The following is a 22,357-nucleotide window of genomic DNA, read 5'->3' as shown; positions in this document are numbered from 1 at the left end:
CATGTTCATTAGTCGCCAATGGTGATGGGTGTATTACGTTTTCTTTTTAATAGCTAAAGCGAAGAGATAACCCAGTGGTTTAAACTGTCGTCACGCCGCAGACCCGGATTCGATTCCCCACATGGATACAATATGTGAAGCTCATTTCTGGTGTCCCCAGCCTTGATATTGCAGGAGTATTGCTACAAGCGGCATAGAACTAAACCAACCCACTCAAGCGTTGTGTTTACATCGGTCCCCTGCATAGAGAGATTCCGAGGAAGTGTAGAGTCATAAATATGAAGGGATCACCAAGTACACTACGTTAAACCGCCTGCTTGTTTGTATCACTATGGAAACGCTATCGAGGTTCTTGGTAAAGTGGCACACATGACTAATTCCCCGAGAATAACTAATTCCCCGAGAATAACATTTCAAACATGGGTATTCCCCCATTTCATTTCATTTACTTGTCCTCGAGGTGCGACTGAAACAGTATCGTCTGTACTGTCAGGACTCACGTCAGGTAAGTAGTTTCAGTTATACATAGATGTAAATAAGGCCTATATTCAGTGGACAACAAATCTGCAATTTTCTTGGGTCATGTAAAGTAAATGCCCTATGAAGTATAATGATTATTCATCATCATGTCCAGCAAAGAAACTGCCCCAAGACCGAGAAGATTATCATTCAATATATCAGTGATATAGTTTTTGTAAAATACGACATTGTATCCAACAGTATTATTTGAAATGCCGGTACATAATATAACAGTGTTAATTTCTACCTATTTTCTCTTCAAGTTGTATCAAAATTCAAAACTATTCTACAATTTATATTTAACACAAGTTCTTGGGTTTAAACCAGTCACACACACAAACACTGTTTTAATAACAACAGGTTTAATAATAGATTGTGCATGTGTTGGAGTTACACAGTGGTATGTGGAAAATACAAAAACATGTAGTCTGGTCTTCAACGAACCGTTTCAAATGTCCATACCGTTATCTCAACCACCAAACATCGCCTTTACCAGTACATCTATGGTATACGGTAATGAAAACTTTGAAAGACAGAAGACGACGTCAACGGTACATTACACTACACTGGACAGGTGCCCCGTGCACCCGAGATAATTCACCGTATTTGTATGAGTGACAAGGGTGGCATCATCTTGGTAAATGTGATGAATTAAATGAAATTTTCTGAGAAAAGCAGTGCGTACAAGGAAGTATTTCAAACACTGGTCACTGAAATAGAGAAAGACAGGAATGCCAGTACTCGCAAGATTTGCGTGACCCCAATACAGATAGGTTACGTTCGCGATATTGTGTGGTGAGAATCCCGCTGGCTAAAACACAATGTTAGGTAAGGGTCGGACTACGAGTGCCCAAACCAATTTGCGACATTGATTAGTATCTCCAAGTTAAAAGTGTGTGTGTGTGTGTGTGTGTGTGTGTGTGTGTGTGTGTGTGTGTGTGTGTGTGTGTGTGTGTGTGTGTGTGTGTGTGTGTGTGTGTGTGTGTGTGTGTGTGTGTGTGTGTGTGTGTGTGTGTGTGTGGTGTGTGTGTGTGTTTGTTTGAATAAATAGGAAATGTCACTTAATTCAAACCACAAGGGAAATGTCACTTAATTCAAACTACAGAGATGGACGTACAGGTATGATCAGAATTTTTTTCAGGTTGTGGCTTTCGTTAATATTTAACGTGTTCAGCATCGGATAACCATATTAAGTTGTTCATTATGTAGCACTGATTACAAAAATTTCCGAAATGAAAAAAAGTAATAAAAAAATGCATCATTAATATCTGTTCAGTGTATCGAATGTACAGGACTGGTTACACGCTTAACTGAAGAATATAACACTTAGGTATTCATTTTACCAGACAGCAAAGAAATTAAGAAAGAACACTGAGAATAGACAAGATAATTGTCAAAAAGAAATACATACCCTTAGTCTGAAAAAGTCAAGCCTATGTACAGATGTGGATCGTTTCATCAAATGTAACTTATTTGCAAAATACAAAATACAACATCGGTGATGTATTTAGTTACACATCTACTTTGCAAAATAAGCCTACTAACAGACATTTCCCTTTATCTATTTCCCTTCCCTAGCGCTATTATTGACTGCTCAATACATCTATAGAATGGCTAACTTTTAACAGAATAATGGCAAAACCATAAACCACATTACAATATAAAGCCTAAATAACAATACTTAAACAAAAAGTGAGTAAGTGATGACAAATCTCTAAATAACATGTAGCGATGCAAATGCATGATATTCTACAAGTGTGCATTAACTGACTGTCAAAGGTCAAACGGAAGTAAACAACCTGGACATGCGCGTCATAACCTAACCTAAATTTGAAGTTGTCATTCCAGACTTTCTCTAAGTACAGTTACAGGTCAAACGGATATTAACAGTTACACGTCAAACGGATTTTTCATGTTTCTTTTCTCGAGAAGTCATCGCTTTCCATTATGAGTGCCTGGGCGTGTGACAAGCGTCTGGTCTATATTCCGTCGGTACTGTCAGGACAGCCATTAAATAAGTAGGTGCAGACTTTTGTAGTGAATGTGTAGATGTACATGCTTCCATCACAGTCATGTCCATATTCAGTATTACACGACTGGTGGAGATCCGCCTCTCTGATTGTCCCACTTGGGCACATGTCAGCTTTGACACTATCTGTGACTATGTGAGGTCAACCTCACCACGTCGCGAGTGGTTGATATATATCATATAACAATCCAAGTACATATCATATAACAATCCAAGTACATATCATATAACAATCCAAGTACATACCGTGGATAACAATAGACTTGCGGTAGGTCAGCAGTGTATTCGGCACTGCGCCAGAAGAAAGACGCGATAGTGTGACTGTGTGGGTTTAGAAGGTTACGTCCCGTATGTATCAGAATGGCAAACGACACGACACCGCGAAGATTCATGACTTTGTCAGTACTTTTGTCACACAATGAAACAATTGCTGGATTCTAGTGAGGTTGAGCCAATCCCAGCCCAGGTAGCATGACAGCATTGGCCCAATTCTGTACTACTGCTGCGAGTTACGCTTGTGCCGGCAACGGGGCTCACGGCATTGGCACAGCACTGGGCCACCGCCGGGGAGCTACTGTCTCTCAGCCACCAGCTGGTACCAGCAGATTCCCAGCACTGACCCATGTGTTCTAAATTTAACCTGTTTATCAGTTCATCTGCCCGGAGCTACTTTTAGTTGTGAAACTTGAAGATTAACTTACAAATATATCTAAAAAGCCCTTGTCCAGTTTCACACAATCACTGCACAAGTGTTTTTGCAAATGATAAAAGTTTATAGTCTAATCCTCAATCTTGAACGTGTGACATTCACCGCGCCCGGCTTCGCTTCGTTAAATATCACATACTTGCATAACATCATTAGAGATATGTATTCAAACACAAAGGCTATTGTTCAGTAAAATAATTTAAATATTTGTCTAACTGTAAATTTTGCGAAAACCGTCTTAAGAAAGGGTTGTAATTTCAGGTGGTAATCTGTTGTCAACAGCAACAGATTGTTAGTTTCTAATTACATCATTGAAGCAATGTTGTAATGTTCTTCATACGTGTGAATCTGACCGTCGGTTACCAATATGTTATAACTGTACTTGCTCATTTTCTATTTGTAAGTGGGCCATGTGGGCCATAGGCCTTTGTACGAAGTAAACTTGATTGATTGTTTGACTGCATAATATATAATGAAGTTTAACAATTATTGCTTACTCAAAATTTTACTGTCCTTAGTCCATGGATCTATAGTATATGATCTGGATGAATACTTACATTTATACAAATGCATGGAATATATACATAAATATATGTTTCATAATATCTTTAACAATAAGCTGCACATTACTGTGTGATGATTCGTACTTTATGTTACATGCCAAAACAACCTCAGTCATCTTTTGCAGCTTTTACAGGAGAGACGAAAAACAATATCTTCACTATCACTATGGCTAGCGAGGCGGATATAGGCTTAAATCATAAAATCAAACATACAATTACGGATTATGAGTCGTTACACGAATTTCCAGTAATGTTTCAACATTTAATGCAAAACATTATTATACCTTCTTCATTTTCTGCCAGAATGACCTAAGTCAGCAAAAAAGTTGCATACCATAATAAACTTAGTCACTAATATACTTTAAGTTACCTATTTAATTCAGTGTAAATTACCCTGGCTATGATTGTAACGATAATTATTATTCTATTTCAATGCTAAATGATAACAATGACATAAGAATAGGTCCTGGTATGGGCATATGACCCTATGCAATATGCAGTACCTTATTGAATAATTACTGCCAATAAAACAAGATGGCATTGTGATAGCATGATCTGACACTGTCACACGCAACGTCATGGAGTATGGAACAAATCGTTTTCATAAAAAAATATGATGGTGTTGGACAAGATATATTGAATTTTGCGTTTGCTTAGCACATGTGACAGGTAAGAATATTTGGGATATTTTGAGGATACGCAATTGATAGTGCATCAGTTATCAAAGATTGACTGATTTCTGGCATGTACATTGCAGTTTAATATATATTTCGCTGACAGACAAGAATATATTGAAAACGACTTCTTTTGTTTCGAGGTACACAAACGTTCCGGGTATAATTTTACTACTTCAGTGTATTCTTACTCCTCCAGTATATTCTTATTCCTCCACTATATTCTTACTCCTGCAGTATACTCTTACTCCCCCAGTATATTCTAACTCATCAAATATATTCTAACTCCTGAAGAATAATCTTATTCCTCCTGTATATTCAAACTCCTCTAGTACAATCTCGTTCCTCCTGTATATGCTATCTCCTCCTGTATATTCTGATTCTTCCAGTATATTTTAACTTCTCAAATATATTCTAACTCCTCCACTATATTCTTATTCCTCAGGTATATTCTAACTCCTCCAGTATAATCTTACTCCTCCTGTACATTCTATCTCCTCCAGTATATTCTTATTCCTCCTGTATATTCTATCTCCTCCTGTATATTCTGGTTCTTCCAGTATATTCTTACTCCTATAGAATATTGTTATTCCTCCAGCACATTCTAACTCTTCCAGTATAATCTTATTCCTCCTGTATATTCTAACCCCTTCAATATAATCTTATTCCTCCATTATATTCTAACTCCTCAAATATATTCTAATTCCTCCAGAATAATCTTATTCCTCCTGTATATTCTAACTTCTGTAGTATAATCTTATTCCTCCTGTATATGCTATACCCTGTATATTCTGATTCTTCCAGTATATTCTTACTCCTCCAGAATATTGTTATTCCTCCAGGATATTCTAACTCTTCCAGTATAATCTTGTTCCTCCTGTATATTCTAACTCCTCCAGTATAATCTTATTCCTCCAGCATATTCTAACTCTTCCAGTATATATAATCTTATTCCTCCTGTATATTCTAACTCGATCCAGTATAATCTTATTCCTCCTGTACATTGTATCACCTCCTGTATATTCTGATTCTTCCAGCATATTCTTACTCCTCCAGTATATTGTTGTTATTCCTCCAGCATATTCTAACTCCTCAAGGGTAATCTCATTCCTACTGTATATTCTCCTCCAGTATAATCTTATTCCTAGAGCATATTCTTACTGTTCCAGTATAATCTTATTCCTCCAGTATAATCTCACTCCTCCAGTATAATGCAATGCCTGCTATGAGCGTACATGTATGCAATCTCGATAATCTCCAGGCAATATGTCACGATACATCTCTTCTATTCTATTGAAGTTAGATTGGGACGTATACCGTATTGATCATCGAGGATAAAATGTACGCTACAGAGCAGAAGCTTCTCCACGCTGGTACATAGTAGCATTATATAGTTGGAAAACCCATAACCTTCATCTGATCATGAAAGGCAAACACAACTTTGAAGATTAAGGTAGATGTATCTCGCCCAAAATGACGGGTTTCTACAGCGTCTACAGACGGTAGCTGCATCCCTGAATAAAATGGTCGGTTCAGAGTACTGTAAAATCTCTATCAAAGCCCCAGTAGGGAGACCACTTATCGCTACTTCAGAAACCAGAAAGAAACAGAAGTTTTCATTGTACTTCCAATAAATATCAGCACATAACGAGATTTTACTACTTCTCAACCAAAGATTTCAAAGGTGAAACATGTAGTAGTGTTGACAAATTTTTATCTCCCGCTTCAAACCATGTTAATTATTTTTTGAAACACATATAGTAGGACTAAAACACCCTATCAAAATGTTTGATCCATTCCCTGCCCAAACAACCTAAGTCACGGGAGTGGGAAAATGGTGTTTACACCCCTAATGTGATAATTTCATCCTTCAGTCACATACTGTGTTTAATTTTCAATCATAAATTATCATTTCACATAATGTATACATAGAATCAAGCTGTTTTAAGTCTAGAATTGTCCTTAATTTGAGTTGTTTGTTTGGTTGGTAACCATACGGTCGGAAGACTTTTGTACCTCCTTCCGAAAGAGTCTACGGCAGTTCCATGCCAAAACAACCTAAGTCATGACTATTGTCAGCCAAAACAACCTTAGTCTGACCTAGGTCATTTGGGCACTGAGTACATTATTTTAAAAGCTGTTTTCTTGAAAACTATAAAACATTACCCCAACAAACTTATAATCACCAGAAAAGATCTTCTCAAGCTCCATATGCCTCTGTTATTATTCCAAATATTTAGATTAGTATCGTTTTTTTTCACAAGGGTTAATGTCTGTGGTATTTATGTTGCTATAGGTTGAAAGAGAGAGCAGCGTCATCTAGAGGGGCTGAAGCTTAAAACACAGAGGCAAAGCGGCGGAGATAGAACAATATGACAGACCGTCAGTCAACACAAAGTATGTATAAAAGCATTTTCTACTTTTAAATCAATTTTAAATTGGATGTCTCATTTAATCTAATTACAAAGAGAATACATAACACGTTTAATAAGAGAATTATTAGCATGTTATTTCTAGATAGAAATGCGTAAGTTCTTTCAACGACGTTCATAAATGGTTTTGCCAAAAGTATTTTGAGAAGACATCGTAATAAAAAATTCCTATATGTGTTGCAGTCAGTTGATCTAGCTGCAATTATGTAAAGTTTGTAATATAGCCGTGAAACTACTGTTGCTGTACGTCACAGTCACTTATGAAGTAGCGCTACAAACAAACCACTTTGCTGTATGTGGCAACGGGTCATGTCATTGTGAGTGAGTAGGGGTCAGGTGCGTTTTGGGTAGCTTTGATTTTTATTACAATAATGACAAGATGGGTCGTTGTATTTCGGGAGAACAGATAGTGGCAACAACATTCAAAAGGTCTTGTTTCACACTTTAATATGCTTGAGGCAGTGGCAGATATACAAAACATGCAGCAGTATTTCCATAAGCAAAAATCATCAAAGTCAGGAGAAACATCCACCATAACTTGTGTTCCTGGTCACTCCGACCACTTTACGAAATACATATGTTTTTATTGATCAGTATCAAATAGTGATGATGTAGGAAGTTCGCGAAAACAGGAAGTTCGCGAAAGTGTGTGCGTGTCCTACTCCACGGATGACACTCACCACAAGTAACATTTCAACAGATCATACCTGTTCAGAATCTGTTATGTCACTGGCTTATATGTTTGAAACCTCTTTGAGTTGCATTCAGATGCATGGAAGTAAAATAATGACAAATGATATTTAAGAATGACAACTTCTTTTGTTTCGTGAGTGCAACGTTTCAATATAGATTAGTGTCAAACAGATACAACGGTACAAGAATCTGTATCAAAACATTGCACATACAGAAGAAACATAGTTCTTATCCATAAAAAATGGCATTAATATCTTCAGTGTCTCTCTGCTTCATGGCCTAATTAATTAATATATTCATGATCTCCTTATTTTATCGCTAAATTAACATATGTCATATTTGGGATTTCACTTTCTCAGTAAAATACAAATTCTAGTACTTTTTTGGTTGAGTCCCATCCGGGATGACATATGTTGCATTTGAACACTTTCTAAATGGCATCGTGTAATCATCGCTAAATTAGTTTGTAGTACATTCAAGATCTCCTTAATTCATCGCTTAATTAGACTGAAAAATGTTCCGGGTCTCACTGTTACACAGATGAATTGTAAATGCCATCCCTTCTTGTCTTGTATTTGTTGTATGCGGCACAGATGATCAGTCGGGTGGGGCAGAAATCGCCAGGATCCTGTCTGCACTACAAGGTTTGGGTTTTGTATTGTTTTGTGACATGATTACTTTCATTACATTATTTATAGACTATTTAACAATATAAGCCCATGATTTACAACGCCCGCATATCTGTAGTTATCGTTTCTCATTAACATTTCTTCCATGAATTTCACTCTCATAAATGCGATTGTCACCGATCTTACTATAGATATATACTCCTAGTGTTTTCTTCCCAATTCAGCTTCGCCTGACCAAACTATTGTAAGGATTGGCCAAGCAGGTGGGGTAAATGAAGGCAGTACTGTCGCAGCTGTAATGGGGGGACAAACTACTTTAACAGAAGGTAAGCGCACGCACAAGGAACTCCCTCTTATTTGGTGTCGAGGGATGCAACAGTATCTATTTACATTAATAGATAGTATTCTACAGTATCGATGACTGACATACCCGGGCACACGCCTATACAATAACCAAAAAGGATTTTGGCATGTTTTTTCCCCGTTGTGATGTAAATATTCATTCATGATACGAGTGAATAAGTAACCCGACCATATGTTGGCAGATCAGTCGAAGAGGACGTGGTAGTCGTATGTAACTGAAGTCAGATGACGTCAGTTGAGGTTCGATTTTTAAGGATTTAACCATCACTGTAGTCATTTGTGACACGTCCTATTAAACAGTAACCCGAGTGTTTCAAATTTCTTATAGGTACTAAATACATTGAAGCAGCACAAATTGGCGGCACAGTCAAAGGAGATGGAAAAGTGGCTGCAACAAAAGACCACGCTCTCGGTCAGTCCCTGGCGTTAAACAACAAGAAACAACATATATACAATGCAATATGCACGATAGGACATTGCAGTCATTCCAACTAATATTCTCTGCTATACTTGTAACGCTAACTGAAAGTAGAAACCAGATAAAATATTGTTGATATGAAATATCTGTACTAAGCGACTCATTTGAAACCTGTCGTATATAACATATGTAGCGAGTGTGTGAGTATGGATTTACATCGCTTAAGCATTTGTATAGCAATATCTTAGCGGGAGACACCAGAAATTGTTTCACACATTGCATTGGGGAATCGAACCTGGGTCTTAGACATGACGAGCGGACGTTTTATCCACTAAGCTACCCCACCGCCCCTATACATGCTGTAGACTGCTTAATGCCCTGCGATGATTCATTTTCAGTGACTTCATCTGCTGCTGCGGAAGAACGATGTGAACCATCAGGACGGAGTCAAGGTTGGTTCTGTTGCAGCAGAATACTCTGGCCAGAGGGATAATGAATGAATGGTTGTTTGATTAATGACCGATTAAAAGATATATTTCATTTGATCATTCGTAAATGAGATATGTCAAACTCATAAAGAAACAACACACATATATGTGTTGCTTTAAAAACAAAAAACATATTTGAACAAGGCATTGTTGACTACATTTGATATGACTGTCTCAATTTAGACCGTGCATATAACGAATAAGATGAAGTAACTATCACGTGGTTGGATGCCTGTTGGAGTGTGGGGCAACATATGTGCCAATACGTATAATACTGAATGAGGTAAGATTTTAAACAAATCGTATAATAAAAAATGCTGTGAATTACGTTTTGCTATCATCTTAGTATTATGTGGACTCACAAACATTGATATCAACTGCTGAATACATTATTCTGTTCCATTAGGCGTGGAGAGTAAGACTGATCAACTCACCTTTGGTAAGTGATATAAACGTTTACAATAAAAAAAAACCCACGAAAACATATGCATGTAAACATAAATCCATGTACATTAATTCTGATAGAACCACAACACAGCACCTGACTAACGCACAAGAGACGATTTCTACCAGTGATGTTAGTAGCATTGACATTCCACCTCCTCGGCAGAAAACATCTCAAGTGAATGATAAACATAAAGGTTGTATTCTGTTCTGTAAACTGTTGAGTGGCCATATACTGTAGACAGTAATCCTGGACACTCGACATAGAATCACGAAATTAACTAATGCGATTTGTTTGTTTGGTATATGTGTTTGCATTCTGTTTACAGGGAAAGGAAACACAGTAGCTTTGCTTTTATCTGGGGCCGGGACATCGTCTGACATCTTTAGGAAAGATGTGGAAATGATGGAGACATTCTTAATTGACAAGATTGGACTGAGGTACGTGTTGTTGCCTTTGTGGTTGAATAACAGAGTTGGTAAAGTAACTTTCCATAAACATAAACAGAACAGCAAGAATATTAGTCATAGCACGAAATTTCGTCTTATCCGTTTTGAAAATAGTCAGATCAATCATTATCAATAAATTTTCAAAAATAGTAATATTAAAAGAAAATATTAGATTTTCTGGCGGATATTGTACCGGAAATGACAGCAGTCATTAAGGGTCATAAAGGGAATAGAAAACGCAACAGAGAAGACGATGTAGTGGATCATTAATTCAATGTGGTTTCTGTTTGATTTTACGTAACAATCCATGAAGTATTCCATATTTGCAGCAAGAGCCAATTTTTGTCAGTACATCCAAACCCAGACGTCACAACTAAGACTGTGACAGGAAAAGCCACTGATGTCCTCAAAGGGGTACTTAAAGACCCTGCAGAATGCAACTTCATTTTCTACTATTCCGGCCATTTCAACAAAGACCACACGTTCCAAGTGGACTCCAGGAATGACCGATCTCAAGACTACTACACAGATACAGACCTGGCCGGTTTGCTGAGGACAGTTCCAGCCAAATATGTTCTGCTGATCCTAGACATGTGCTACAGTGGCAGAGCAGATGTCGGAGCGAAGGATGGGGGTGAAGTGTCTGAAGCAGAGGGTGATGGAGACGAGGATGAATCAGCTGAGGTGCCTCTGTTGTGGAAATTAATGACCAGCGGAAATGGGCTTCAAGCGAAGGGTGACCCCCAGATGGTTGTCCAGTGGTCATCTTCACTTGCCAACGAGAAGTCATATCATCCTGAAAATGGGTCAAGCTTCTTCACCCAAGCCATCGTAGATGTAGTCAATACATTGGATACGAATGAAGAAGTTAGGAATGAGTTAGAACGTGGGCAAACACATGCTAGTGTCCTACAGCTGCACAGACACGTGGTCAACCGTGTCGATGCTGCACTCAAGAAATATAAAAAAGTTCAGCGACCAATTATCAAGCCGGATCATGCTGATGCAGAATACTTCAAACGCTTCCCTGCTTTAGCTAGAGTCAAGTGAAATGAATAAAAAGTCTAAAACTTTAAATCTAAACTTGAGCACGGAAGTGTAGAAATTCTCACTCTCATTTTCAGAGACACTAACTGTAACCACAGTTTCACAGACAATAACTATAACCACAGACACTAACTGTAACCTTATTCTGCTTAGTACTTTATGCATCAACCTCCGCGCCTGTATCTCTGTAGTTTTGGATTTTTTACGTATTGGGTTATCGCATGATCACGTTTAGTACTTGCTAAGTGTTTGTTCAATGGCAATAAATGTTTTACCAACTCTTTTGTAAAATTGCGTGGACATGAAACTCTCTAAAGTTTGAATGGGTAAGTTTTGTTAGGTCCTTTTCTTTACTGTTGGTTAAAAGGTCCAACAGAAGAGATGATCACTGAGAACAGAATTCTGCGTTTGAAATACTGGAAGCTTTGTTTGAAGATACTCTGTATGTGATTACTGTGGAGGTGCACATGTACTCTTTGTGATTACCTCTCACCGTAGCTTATAGGCCGAAAATGTAATCATCGGGTATCTAGCATTTTGGATGGATCTAAATACTTTTATTAAAATGGGCAAATTATAAATTGTAACTGAAAGTTGTAAACATTTAGGAGATAAACGTACTGTGTTTGAGAAAAAACAGAGGTATACAACGAAATTTAAAATGCTCCAAATTGAAAAACAGGAGCAAGTGAAACACATGTCACTGAAAACGGACATTTGTCCCCAAAGTAATATTTTCTATTTCACTGAGATTTTTAGAGGAAGTGACGTGTCGGCGTAGGTTGCCTGCACACTCAGGCAATGTATTTGATGTTAATGCATTAACTACTGTATTAGATTGTGTAGATTTATATCTATCATATGTAGTCGTGTATCTTGTTCAATACGTTTTGAGTTTTGCTTTTCCTGGTGTATATTGAATTTTATTAACTGATCATAAGGTGCAAAAACTGTTAAGAATGTCAACTTCTTTATTGTTTACACAACGTCTCTGGGCTATTGCTTGCCCCTTCATCAGGTGGATGCTGACTGACAGTTATGCAGCATATATATACTAGTTATGTACATGAAGCCAGGATAATGATTTCAAGCATGTATGTACACTAGACAGCAGATTATACGATGACAGAGAAAGAAACATACAAAAGCCGATATGGCGTTGTTACAGTGGATGTGCAATTGGGTCGCTGATAATCTACGATATACAAAGGCTAGGATAAGATATACAAGGTATGGATAAAGCTGATACAGTGGAATAATAGGTGATAGGTGAATCTTAAAGTCTAATTAATTCCGCATTCATTGGGTAAAGCCCCTGATCTTTGTTTTTTTCTGTAGTGCTAATCGTTTGATGCTAATAGACTCTGAAATCTTGCGTAGTCACCAATCATAAAAGTAGGATGCAATGATGCTTATTGCTTGCCCGTTAATGGAGTGTGATGGATTGTTCACAACAGAAAGGGCCCCATTGACAGTAGACTCAAAGAGCACAAAACTTCAGTAGAGAAATCAGAAGCCCAGGGGATGCATCTACAAGCTAATGTGTGACTGTGGCAGCAGCTATGTAAGAGGGACATCCCGCCCCACTGACATGAGACCCAAAGAGGACAGCCCTAAAATAATGATAGGAACACAATGTCAAGTCACATTCTAACGGGAATTCAGATCTGAATGTAATTAGGTTATATTGAATGGCACATCTGTCATTATGCGATATCGTTTCCTGTAAACTTAAATAACAAAAGGATCACTTACACATGTAGTAACATTTTCAATCGCTCATGCTTCATCTATAATGTAGGTAGGTAAACAAGCAGTAAGTTACATACGCATTTCCTTAAAAGCAATGTAGGATAGAGCGTTATGGCACATACACCAGATTGGCTAGTCATCTACACTTGGACAAGTAGATAAATGTATCAAAACAGACCGCATCAATATAATATTTTTACATACTAGAATTAGAGTAAAACTATGTCACAACAGTCATTTTGAGTGACCGACAGTTTTCAAGTTCGACAGAAGAATGGGTTACATCGTCATTGACATGTTAAGGGTATCAAATATCAAACTTTTAGTTTTTAACTTTTCGGATCGTAAAACATGCTGCAGATACATGTTCAGTTTAAAACGTCATGTTATGCTACTGCTCCTTGATCCAGATAGGCGTCGAGGACATGGTGCCACGCTCCAGCTCTAAAGCTTTCTTGTACATCTTCACCCTGTAAAATAAGTGTAACTCCAAACAAACAAAAAAGACACTTCAAGCTTAATTTCCATCGCTACACACATATTAAGTCGGGCCATCTTAGTACAGGAAGAGCGGGTGACCTATTCAATATAAAGCAGGATAATTAAACCTGTCTCCCTCAGATATGACTAAGCGGTGATGGGGTAGCCAAGCTCCTCACGACGAAGATCTGTGTTCAGTTCCCGACGTGGGCCCATTCCTGATGCCCCCACCGTGGTGTTGCTGGAATATGGCTAAAGTCGGCATAAAACTAGACTCAACCAGACATGCCTTAAGCCTTAACATCATGGGTTTAGAACCACGATTCGCCCCAATAATGTTTCAGGTTGATACCCTGCTTCTAGGATTCATACACAGGTAAATGTCTAAGGTCTTATGATATCGAGCCTTGCGCTCAGTTAACACGCCGAATATAACTGTAGGTAGTAGACGAGTATACTCACCGTACGATGTACAGGGATCCAGCCAAAACAAAGATCAGCACGGCCACTCCTAGAGCTGCACCTAATGCTGTCCGCTGAGAGGCCAGATTACTTGCGTTATCACAACGTTCAACCTCTACTGAAATACCAATCAACTTAACATTTGGGTGGAACCGAGTATTTCATATTATGAGTGTGGCTGGTGTGGGGTGGGGTTTTAACAAAAACCCAGCCCTAAGTGCAATCTGACGTTGTTTGTTTTGGTCGTTTGTTCTTAAACGCCGCAGTCAGCTAGATTCGAGGTAGATGGTGACGGAATGTACCCGTGAATTCTGTGATCGACAGTGAGCGCATCTGTCTACACAATAAGGATACGATGACATTTGTCGTCCAGATCAGCGAGATTTGTATGTATACAGACAGATACCTTATTAACACCGAAAGGTGTCCCAACAATATACAACATGTCCACACAGCTACAATGTATTGAAAGAGTAGCACGCAATCCAATATATTAATTGATTTGCAATCCGACTTTCTAGATACAAGTGTTTTCGATGACCCCGATGTTTGGAAATGCTTCGAAATCAGAGAAAGTGGACAATATTTGGTTCCGCAGATGAATGGAAGCAAAATTTCCTCGTAAACATACACTGGGGGTGTATTTCATTTTACAATATCCACGTAAATCTCAAGTCCAGTTACTAAACTAATGCAATACTAACTAAACATGCTCATTTTAATGGAGCCAATTCAGCTCATTGCAATCTCAGTCGTGAGTACTTCAAACGTACATTAGCACTGAACTTCAAGCTCTCACCTTGGCATAATGGGGCCTTGTAATTGTTGGCACATCCCTCAGCGCAGACTCCGTTGATTTTGTTACAGAACTTGTGATCTTTGCAATGACCACATCGCGATGTGCAGTTGGATCCATACATTCCGTCCAAACACTCATCTGAAATAAAGATTGGCTTTATATAGTCCCAAAGCAAGGAAGGATAACATTTCACCGCCTTGCGGCTAAAGAAATTCATCACATCACTGTCGGCAGGATAACCTAATGAAGGATCTGACTCAAGATGGACCAAACATGTGTTATCGTCATCACTTGCTTGTTAGCGATGTAAGTACCTACACCGAAACGTCGCCCTCACAAAGAAATTGACTATCAATAGAACTTGGTTTGCCTTCATCTTTACAACTTCTAAAGTCTAGAGTCTAAAAAGTATTGATTTTGTGTATATTTCTGGTGTTTTGGGTGCAAACATTGTTGAGTGCATCCTTAAACAAAACTCCAACCAGCCAAGTACTATTCCAGACCGTATTGCAGTTGGAACAGTGAAAAAGTGTGGTGGTTGACTTACACAAGCAACCGTATCACAAGATCCTCACCAACACAGTAAGGCCCCTCAAATCCAGGACTGCATCCGTCTTCACAGTTACCACTGACTTTGTTGCATGGAAGGTTTGACTTGCACTGGCCGCACTTATTTTGACATTGGTTGCCAAAGAGACCATCATCGCATGCTAAACAAAATGTAGCAACGTTCTATCAGGCATCAGTCATACACACGTACCCTGTGACAATGTTACACTGTGTTGTAAGAATTCTTAGAGAAGAGCAAAAAGTCGTCAGTAATAAGTAACGAGTATTCGATCATCTTCTGGCTCCTGACTTCTATTTGTAGAACCTTCCATATCCATGACACATGGTCTGAGGTAAATGCCCACGGGCATGCGTTAAGTCCAAAGAAAACATCTTTCATTTTATATAGACGTTGCTCGTAATATCACTAATGATGGGCTAAGTTTGATATCAACTGACCGCTGTGACCTAGCGTGTGTATTTCCGACTACAAAACAAAACAACAAAACGCTTGATCCCTACACTCACGTGTCTGGCAGGTTGAACCTGAGAATCCGGAATCACACGTACTCGGGCAGCGACCTGTGATCTTGTCACACACGTCTGCACAATGGCACTGTTTGTCGCAGTCGTCCCCAAACCAGCCGTCACTGCAAACTGGAAATGGCCATGGCTACTTATTATAGTTGTAGGTGATCCCCTTGCACAAAACGTTAGTGTTATGTTGCGTGGGAGTTTTTTAAATACAAAAGAAATCTTCTTTAATGTTACCCATCATTAAACAAGAGCCCGTGGTAAACATTACTCGATCTAATACAATCCATGATGTATCACCTTGTCATTTTTCCGTAAATGCCATATTCCACTCACGGGTCAGTCATTCCTAACGGGATCGGGTGGTCAGGCTCGCTGACTTGGTTGACACAGGTCATCGGTTCCCAGCTGATCGATACTCCTACTGTTGATCACTGGATTGTTTGGTCCAGACTCGATTATTTACAGACAGCCGCCATATAGCTGGAATATTGCTGAATGCGGCGTAAAACTCAAATCACTCACTCACTCAATCCCTTCAAGCCTTCATATACCTAGAAACAGACGTTACTTCGAAAGTGGTATAATGTATGATTATGTATGTTTTGGATAGGAATATGGTTCATCCACACATACCAAATATTTCCACCTCACATAGGGTGAGATATTGCCGGGGTGTACGAATAGTGACGGTGCTTCCAATCAGTGGACATCGACATGTCACATTCGCTATTGGTGGAGGTTCTCTGTTTGCCGGCCAGCTGTAGCAGATCTGGTCGCCAACGAATATCTTCATGCCGTTATTGCGTCCCCTCCCTATAAAAGGGCATATCGTTAGAATAAGAATAATAATCAGGGATTTTTTTGATCGATGTCCTCATGAGTCACCAGAGCCAGACATTGCCACGCACACGTGTTCTCAGTATTTTAGTTGATTCGCAAACGACAACCGCGATAACAGCAAATAGATATTAGTTCATCCCAGAGAAAAAGAGAAACAGACTAAAGGACAACAATTTTTGAGTGAATAATTATTTCAATAGAAATGGGATCACGATATCTTGTTTTGTGCATTCTTCGTCTGCGATAACAGTTCATACCGTAGCATGGCCATACCAATACTACCATATTTTTACCATATGCTGCTGAATGTCAAGATCGTTTCACAAAAAATTGATACTTCCACGAGCAGTGGGAGATATGTGGTCAGCCAGTCCAACAGACAGTCCATAAAGCAATGTACATTAGACCTGTAAATGATAATACGACATTTGCCTCTTTACATAATGCCAACGCCTGTGGTCAGCATCTCTTGTACGAAAGTCTAACATGCTATGAGTTTTCTTCTTTGTTTTCGTTAATGTTAGATATCTATTTTATTGGTATTGTTCTGAACTACCAATATTGCATTATTTGTTTACAAGCATCTATATGGTAAGAAACATTGTAAAGGAGCACTCACAAGTCTCACGGAGATACAGTCGCATGTGCAGGAGTGTATGGTTGGTGCTGGCCCCGAGAAACACTTTCCAGTATGGCCGCATGTCGCCCCGGTCAGTATGAGAACATGGACTGTCGATGAACAGCGTTGAAACTATGCCATCAACCGCATAGGATGATGTGAGATTGAGAGGCCGAGCTGTTTCTTCTTGTTCGAACCACACAGAACTCTGTGTGGTAGGCTTCCTCAACGCCACATTTTCTGATAAAGGTACAACACATGCAGTTAAAGATGTGAACGTTTTTCTCATTTCTCAAGACTAGCGTTTTGTGAATAGAACATAATAGAATAATACTTGCTTGCCGTTCCAGGAATTAGTGTCATATCATCTGAGCTTCTGACACACCGGAGAGATACAAAGACATATTTACATACATTTCATGAATTTTCTTTGTTTTCATAACTGGAACTCTGCAGTGGCGGCCATGAGGGAGGAGAATGTATTCCGAAATTTAGTATTGAGTCGGTTCAGATAGAACTTTGACAGTTTGGATTCATGATTTGCTACTCATATATTAATAATAACCATTCCAATTTGATTCCAGCGAGTTTACTTGCAGTGTTAACAAATTTGCCTCTTTTAGATTTGAGATGAATTAAGAGACTCATACCAACACCAACCAAGGAAAATGTTAAAACAACTCAGAGTTCAGCTCAGCTTAGAGTCAACGAAGGTTGCAAGATACTTATACTCCGACTCTGTCGCAACACATGCATCGTTGGTTATCAGTGGAAACACTTCTGTGAATTTACTTCTAAAGTCAATCATAAGTTACTTTGTTTTGGTGACACTTAAGTAGCTGTATGCCCACCAAGTAATTATGATTTTTGTGCTCAGACGACCCGGATACCTATTCTGGAAAGTGTCCCAACTAACCATATAGTTAGGATATCCATTCGAGACTCATTCTGGAAACGCTCTGACCAAATTTGTCGACTTACAAAGAATTCATGTGACCAGTTTCAAACGGGAATCGGCTTCTTTCCATTCTGTTGCAACGTCCATGTGCGTGTGCGTGTGCGTGTGCGTGTGCGTGTACGTGTGTTTGGCAAGTAACGTTGTTGGTGAAGTGCTGACCCGCGTTCCAGAGAAGCATAGATAATCCCTCGGACAGTTTACTGACTTTGTGAGAACCGGTCTTCGTTTTATCCCTTTAATAAAATACCATCGTTTCAGCATCTGATTTTGCTAAAGACAAACACACAAGTTGAGCTGTTATGTTTACGTATCTGTTTTGTCCCAGATAATCTAGGGCAGAGCGTTGTTGACTGTTCAACACGACGTGTATTCGTGGTAGCTGCCATATACAGGAGATAAGCACCCTAAATTACGTTACACTTGATGGTTACAATTATCGTAATATTGATATTTACGTTTCTGGCAGTATCGACCAAACCATCCCTCTTGACATCGGTCATCACCACCAGGCAGGCTACACGGGGAGGTGGGAAACACAGAACATGCCTCACGGGTGCTACAATGGCATTCACCAGCTGCAAAAGGAAAGAAAATATTTTCTGTAGGTACAACGTTCAAATATAGGTATAACCATAAATTGACAGATTTCAACAGTGGTGGATACAAATAGTGTTATATGAATGTGTTACATCGTCGTAATTTCCATATTTATACAATTCACACTTTTTATCATTTTAAATGATGAAGTTATTAAATTACAGAGCACAATCGTAAATTTCCGTTTTATCTCACCAGTTCCTATGGTCCAGGAGTAGAGGCCCAGTAAAACCCAACTCAAGCCCGTGATCGTGGACGGATCTGATTGAAAAGTTGAAAATGAATATTCGTGATGTTATTTACTTTGAGTTCAAGAACTCGGCTAACTATTGTACATATCCGGCAAATCCCGTCCAACAGGCTATACAGCAAAGTGAATTTATGAAGCTTTAAAAGGTCTTTACTTCGTGTAAAATACTATTCAATTTAACAGAACGAGTATCATTGTGAACGTGTCTTCTTGCTCAAAGTCGAACATTACTCAAGGGTATCTTTGTATACGTGTCAAACCCCACTCTCTGCATATAATATGCATGTATAATCTTTAATCTCTCACATCCTTACCAACCACACGAATCTGCGATATAACTGGAATACTACAAATAGTCAAAACACTAACCAACCTATAACGTTTTGTACTAGAATTAACAATTGCTCAACGCCCTTTTCAGTCTTTGCGGTTACAAAACTGGTTCTGTCACAGACAATACATTACGATAAAATCGTTAAGTGTGTTCCAGGACATTAGAAGTCAGGTAGCGATGTCTAGGAACATTTCATATTCCATACAATCTATAACCGACACTTGAAACGCTCAAATGATCAACAGTAGAAACAAGAGTGTATAAGTGTTTAAAGTTCATATCTTTTTTCCGGACTAGAGACGAACAAAAACCCCGGATTTTGCTCTAACAGACGGAAGTAGGTGGTTGAGCATCCCATTCACCATTTCTGTTCCATGAGTGTTGAAACTGGATACTGTATAGTATGTCAATGACAATAAAACAAATCCTCCTGCGTGAGGCTTAGTATATCATGAATCCTCGTATGCGTCCACTTCGTTTCATGGTGGATACAAATGGTGTTATATGAATGTATACATTTCGTTTCTGTAAAACAATATCAAATCATGCCAAACCATATCGAAGTGATGAATGATAGTATATATGCATGATTAACTAGTAATGCTTATTTTTATCGATCACTTTTTCATAATATTTTAACCCAAAGGTGATCATATCGCTGGACTGGGTTGAAAAATACAATTTCCTTTATGACAACTGACTACATGTATATTAGATATTTGTTGGAGAAAACAGAGATTATAATACATCATGAATACATGATTATAATACAACATGAACTGCTACTTAGCACAACAGTTTCACTGTTGTATAAATAATCATATTTCCAGTGGATGATTGCATGAGCAGTAATCCACACAACTGGTCATGACGACATGATTATCATCAAGAACAGTGTCTAATAACCGCACGCAGCCATATCTACGCGAAGCCCGACACATTTACAATAAATATCTATGCTTTAACAACACCATAGCCTAATACCCATCCAGCAAGACGTGGACTTACACATCCAACAGAGGAAGGCTCACATCAAGTATCGCAAATGATGCGTTCATCATCTAACTATGAATAAAGTTATCTTATTTCTAAGCTCCCAGTGTATTTACCAAGCATCAGTTTTTGTAAGTTCACATTTTGTCAGCCTGTTGCTTTGACAGTCATACAATCGGTTAGTGCTACACCGCTATTATCACACCCACCATACTGTTTTATGCAAATCACATCAATAAGTGTTAAATACTTAAGGCATGACAAGGCACATTCAAAAGTAAGATATGTAATTAATGGCAATGTATAAACAAAGCAGCATTGCCATTGGAAGTCAATACATTTAAGAGAACGTACATACCGCTTAGGCTCATCTTTCATCCAGAACAAATACGTAGTGCTAGGTATGAAGTACCCTGTGTCTGGGGCATGAGTGGACAGCATGTAAAATGTTTGCGTCACTACACCGAAGTGCAGTAAACAGTTTAAGTAGATACTCATTTCCGACACGACCACATGCTTGACAATGATCACTCTTGAAGCTTTGAAAGTAGACGCTGGAGACGATGGCCAAACAGTCGACTGAGATTCCATGTCGTCTCGCCACCTCTTCCACAAAAGGAGTTCTGCTTGCCGTTAGAGGCAACTGAATGAGACAGGTGATCACGTTCGGTAACTTCGGTGACTGAAATCATGCCCTTACAGATTGGATGGTTGATACCAATCAGTGGTTCATCTGTTCCACACCTCTTCTACATGATCATCATCAAAGGCCTACACCTGCACTATTGTTGAATACTGAACAAGTTATCAACAAGTCAACACTTCATTCATATTTTGTTTATCTATTTCAAAAAGTTACAAACAAACGTGATATATTATATATAAAACGCAACGGACAGTGTATGTTTACCTTTGTATTTAATCGATTCACAGGAAGGTGGTCTGGGTTTGCTGACAACCAGAGTCACCAAGACCTATTCATTGAATAGGAGAGACCGGGGTCAGTTGTAATACGGGGTAATTGTAACAAGGGCGATTACTCCAAAACTGTTCGCTCAAGCATTGTGGAGGTGAGTAGGGTTATTTACCTTTGCTTTCCTGCGGTACTCATCCAAGCGTTTTTCAGTTGCTCGCTCATGGCGAGATGCAATATTGTTTTTCACATAGCTGAGTACTTTTTTCACAAGACGTAATAAAACGTCCTTGATGCAGGAAATGTTGCTTGGATTGAAAGTATAAAATTGAGGCATAAAGGCATATTTTGAAGTAGAAATATTTCAGAAGCTCAAAGTTGTTAACATGTGACGTGGCTACTACCATCGAGGATTGTGTTACACATCTCCCTAGTGTCATGGCAGTGAAGCGTATTATGATGTACGTTTTAAGTTAGGTTTCTACGAGTTTTGTCATTGTCGAACATTTACAGTGTTATGTTGACAGTATTGATCCAGGGCTTTTTGGTGTTTGCCTTTGTGATTCTATCTGGGGCATACCAGTACAAGAATTTCAAACCAAAGGATTTTAAATGTCGACGATGACAAAAGTTTAATGTTTATCCACTGTCCTTAAATGATCGTGATAACATCTTTCCACATTTTATTTGGATTATGTTTCGAAAATCTGAACTTTTTTGCTACAATTGACCTACCCATTCCTTACGATTGTCCCGAGTCAGTTAAAACAATCATTACGTTTGTTTCGCAATAACATTGTTACAACATAATAGGAAACT

General features: G+C 38.7%; 2 protein-coding genes across 6 annotated transcripts; one reads left to right on the top strand and one right to left on the bottom strand.

Annotated features, from left to right (window-relative positions):
- Positions 1-97: 97 nt before the first annotated feature.
- On the top strand, positions 98-11,485 carry LOC137288243 (uncharacterized). Of its 2 annotated transcripts, none has more exons than XM_067820699.1 (9): positions 98-505; positions 6,788-6,888; positions 8,210-8,260; positions 8,470-8,571; positions 8,937-9,020; positions 9,425-9,478; positions 9,921-9,953; positions 10,288-10,399; positions 10,738-11,485. In XM_067820699.1, the coding sequence occupies exons 2-9, from the start codon at positions 6,864-6,866 to the stop codon at positions 11,456-11,458; spliced, it is 1,182 nt and encodes a 393-aa protein (XP_067676800.1). In that variant the 5' UTR covers positions 98-505; positions 6,788-6,863; the 3' UTR covers positions 11,459-11,485. The 2 variants fall into 2 exon arrangements, with proteins under 2 accessions (XP_067676800.1, XP_067676801.1); XM_067820700.1 differs by lacking the exon at positions 98-505 and adding an exon at positions 2,312-2,537.
- A 923-nt stretch (positions 11,486-12,408) lies between these two features.
- LOC137288241 (multiple epidermal growth factor-like domains protein 11) lies at positions 12,409-21,109 on the bottom strand. 4 transcript variants are annotated; one of them, XM_067820698.1, is made up of 10 exons: positions 20,984-21,109; positions 19,244-19,309; positions 18,907-19,026; positions 17,494-17,733; positions 16,668-16,847; positions 16,026-16,154; positions 15,524-15,658; positions 14,949-15,086; positions 14,150-14,264; positions 12,409-13,677 (listed from the first exon to the last, which is right to left on the bottom strand). In XM_067820698.1, the coding sequence occupies exons 1-10, from the start codon at positions 20,994-20,996 to the stop codon at positions 13,599-13,601; spliced, it is 1,215 nt and encodes a 404-aa protein (XP_067676799.1). In that variant the 5' UTR covers positions 20,997-21,109; the 3' UTR covers positions 12,409-13,598. The 4 variants fall into 4 exon arrangements, with proteins under 4 accessions (XP_067676799.1, XP_067676798.1, XP_067676796.1 ...); XM_067820697.1 differs by having other exon boundaries at positions 14,150-14,267; positions 20,984-21,095; XM_067820695.1 differs by having other exon boundaries at positions 14,150-14,267; positions 16,020-16,154; positions 20,984-21,073.
- Positions 21,110-22,357: the final 1,248 nt, after the last annotated feature.

Source organism: Haliotis asinina, chromosome 6 (assembly GCF_037392515.1).
Source record: "Haliotis asinina isolate JCU_RB_2024 chromosome 6, JCU_Hal_asi_v2, whole genome shotgun sequence".
NCBI lineage: Eukaryota > Metazoa > Mollusca > Gastropoda > Lepetellida > Haliotidae > Haliotis > Haliotis asinina.
Note: the sequence above shows the minus strand (reverse complement) of the source record. Positions and strands in the feature narration are given on the sequence as shown.

What these genes read in the sequence shown, in the direction of transcription:
- LOC137288243 (XM_067820699.1), top strand. Translation starts at nt 6,864, where the DNA reads ATGACAGACCGTCAGTCAACACAAA. An exon ending in ACAAACTACTTTAACAGAAG is followed by an intron (nt 8,572 to 8,936) that starts GTAAGCGCACGC and finishes AATTTCTTATAG; the next exon opens with GTACTAAATACATTGAAGCA. An exon ending in ACCATCAGGACGGAGTCAAG is followed by an intron (nt 9,479 to 9,920) that starts GTTGGTTCTGTT and finishes CTGTTCCATTAG; the next exon opens with GCGTGGAGAGTAAGACTGAT.
- LOC137288241 (XM_067820695.1), bottom strand. An exon ending in TGGTCGATACTGCCAGAAAC is followed by an intron (nt 17,734 to 18,906) that starts GTAAATATCAAT and finishes TACCTTTATCAG; the next exon opens with AAAATGTGGCGTTGAGGAAG. An exon ending in GGATCCCTGTACATCGTACG is followed by an intron (nt 13,678 to 14,149) that starts GTGAGTATACTC and finishes CTTATTTTACAG; the next exon opens with GGTGAAGATGTACAAGAAAG.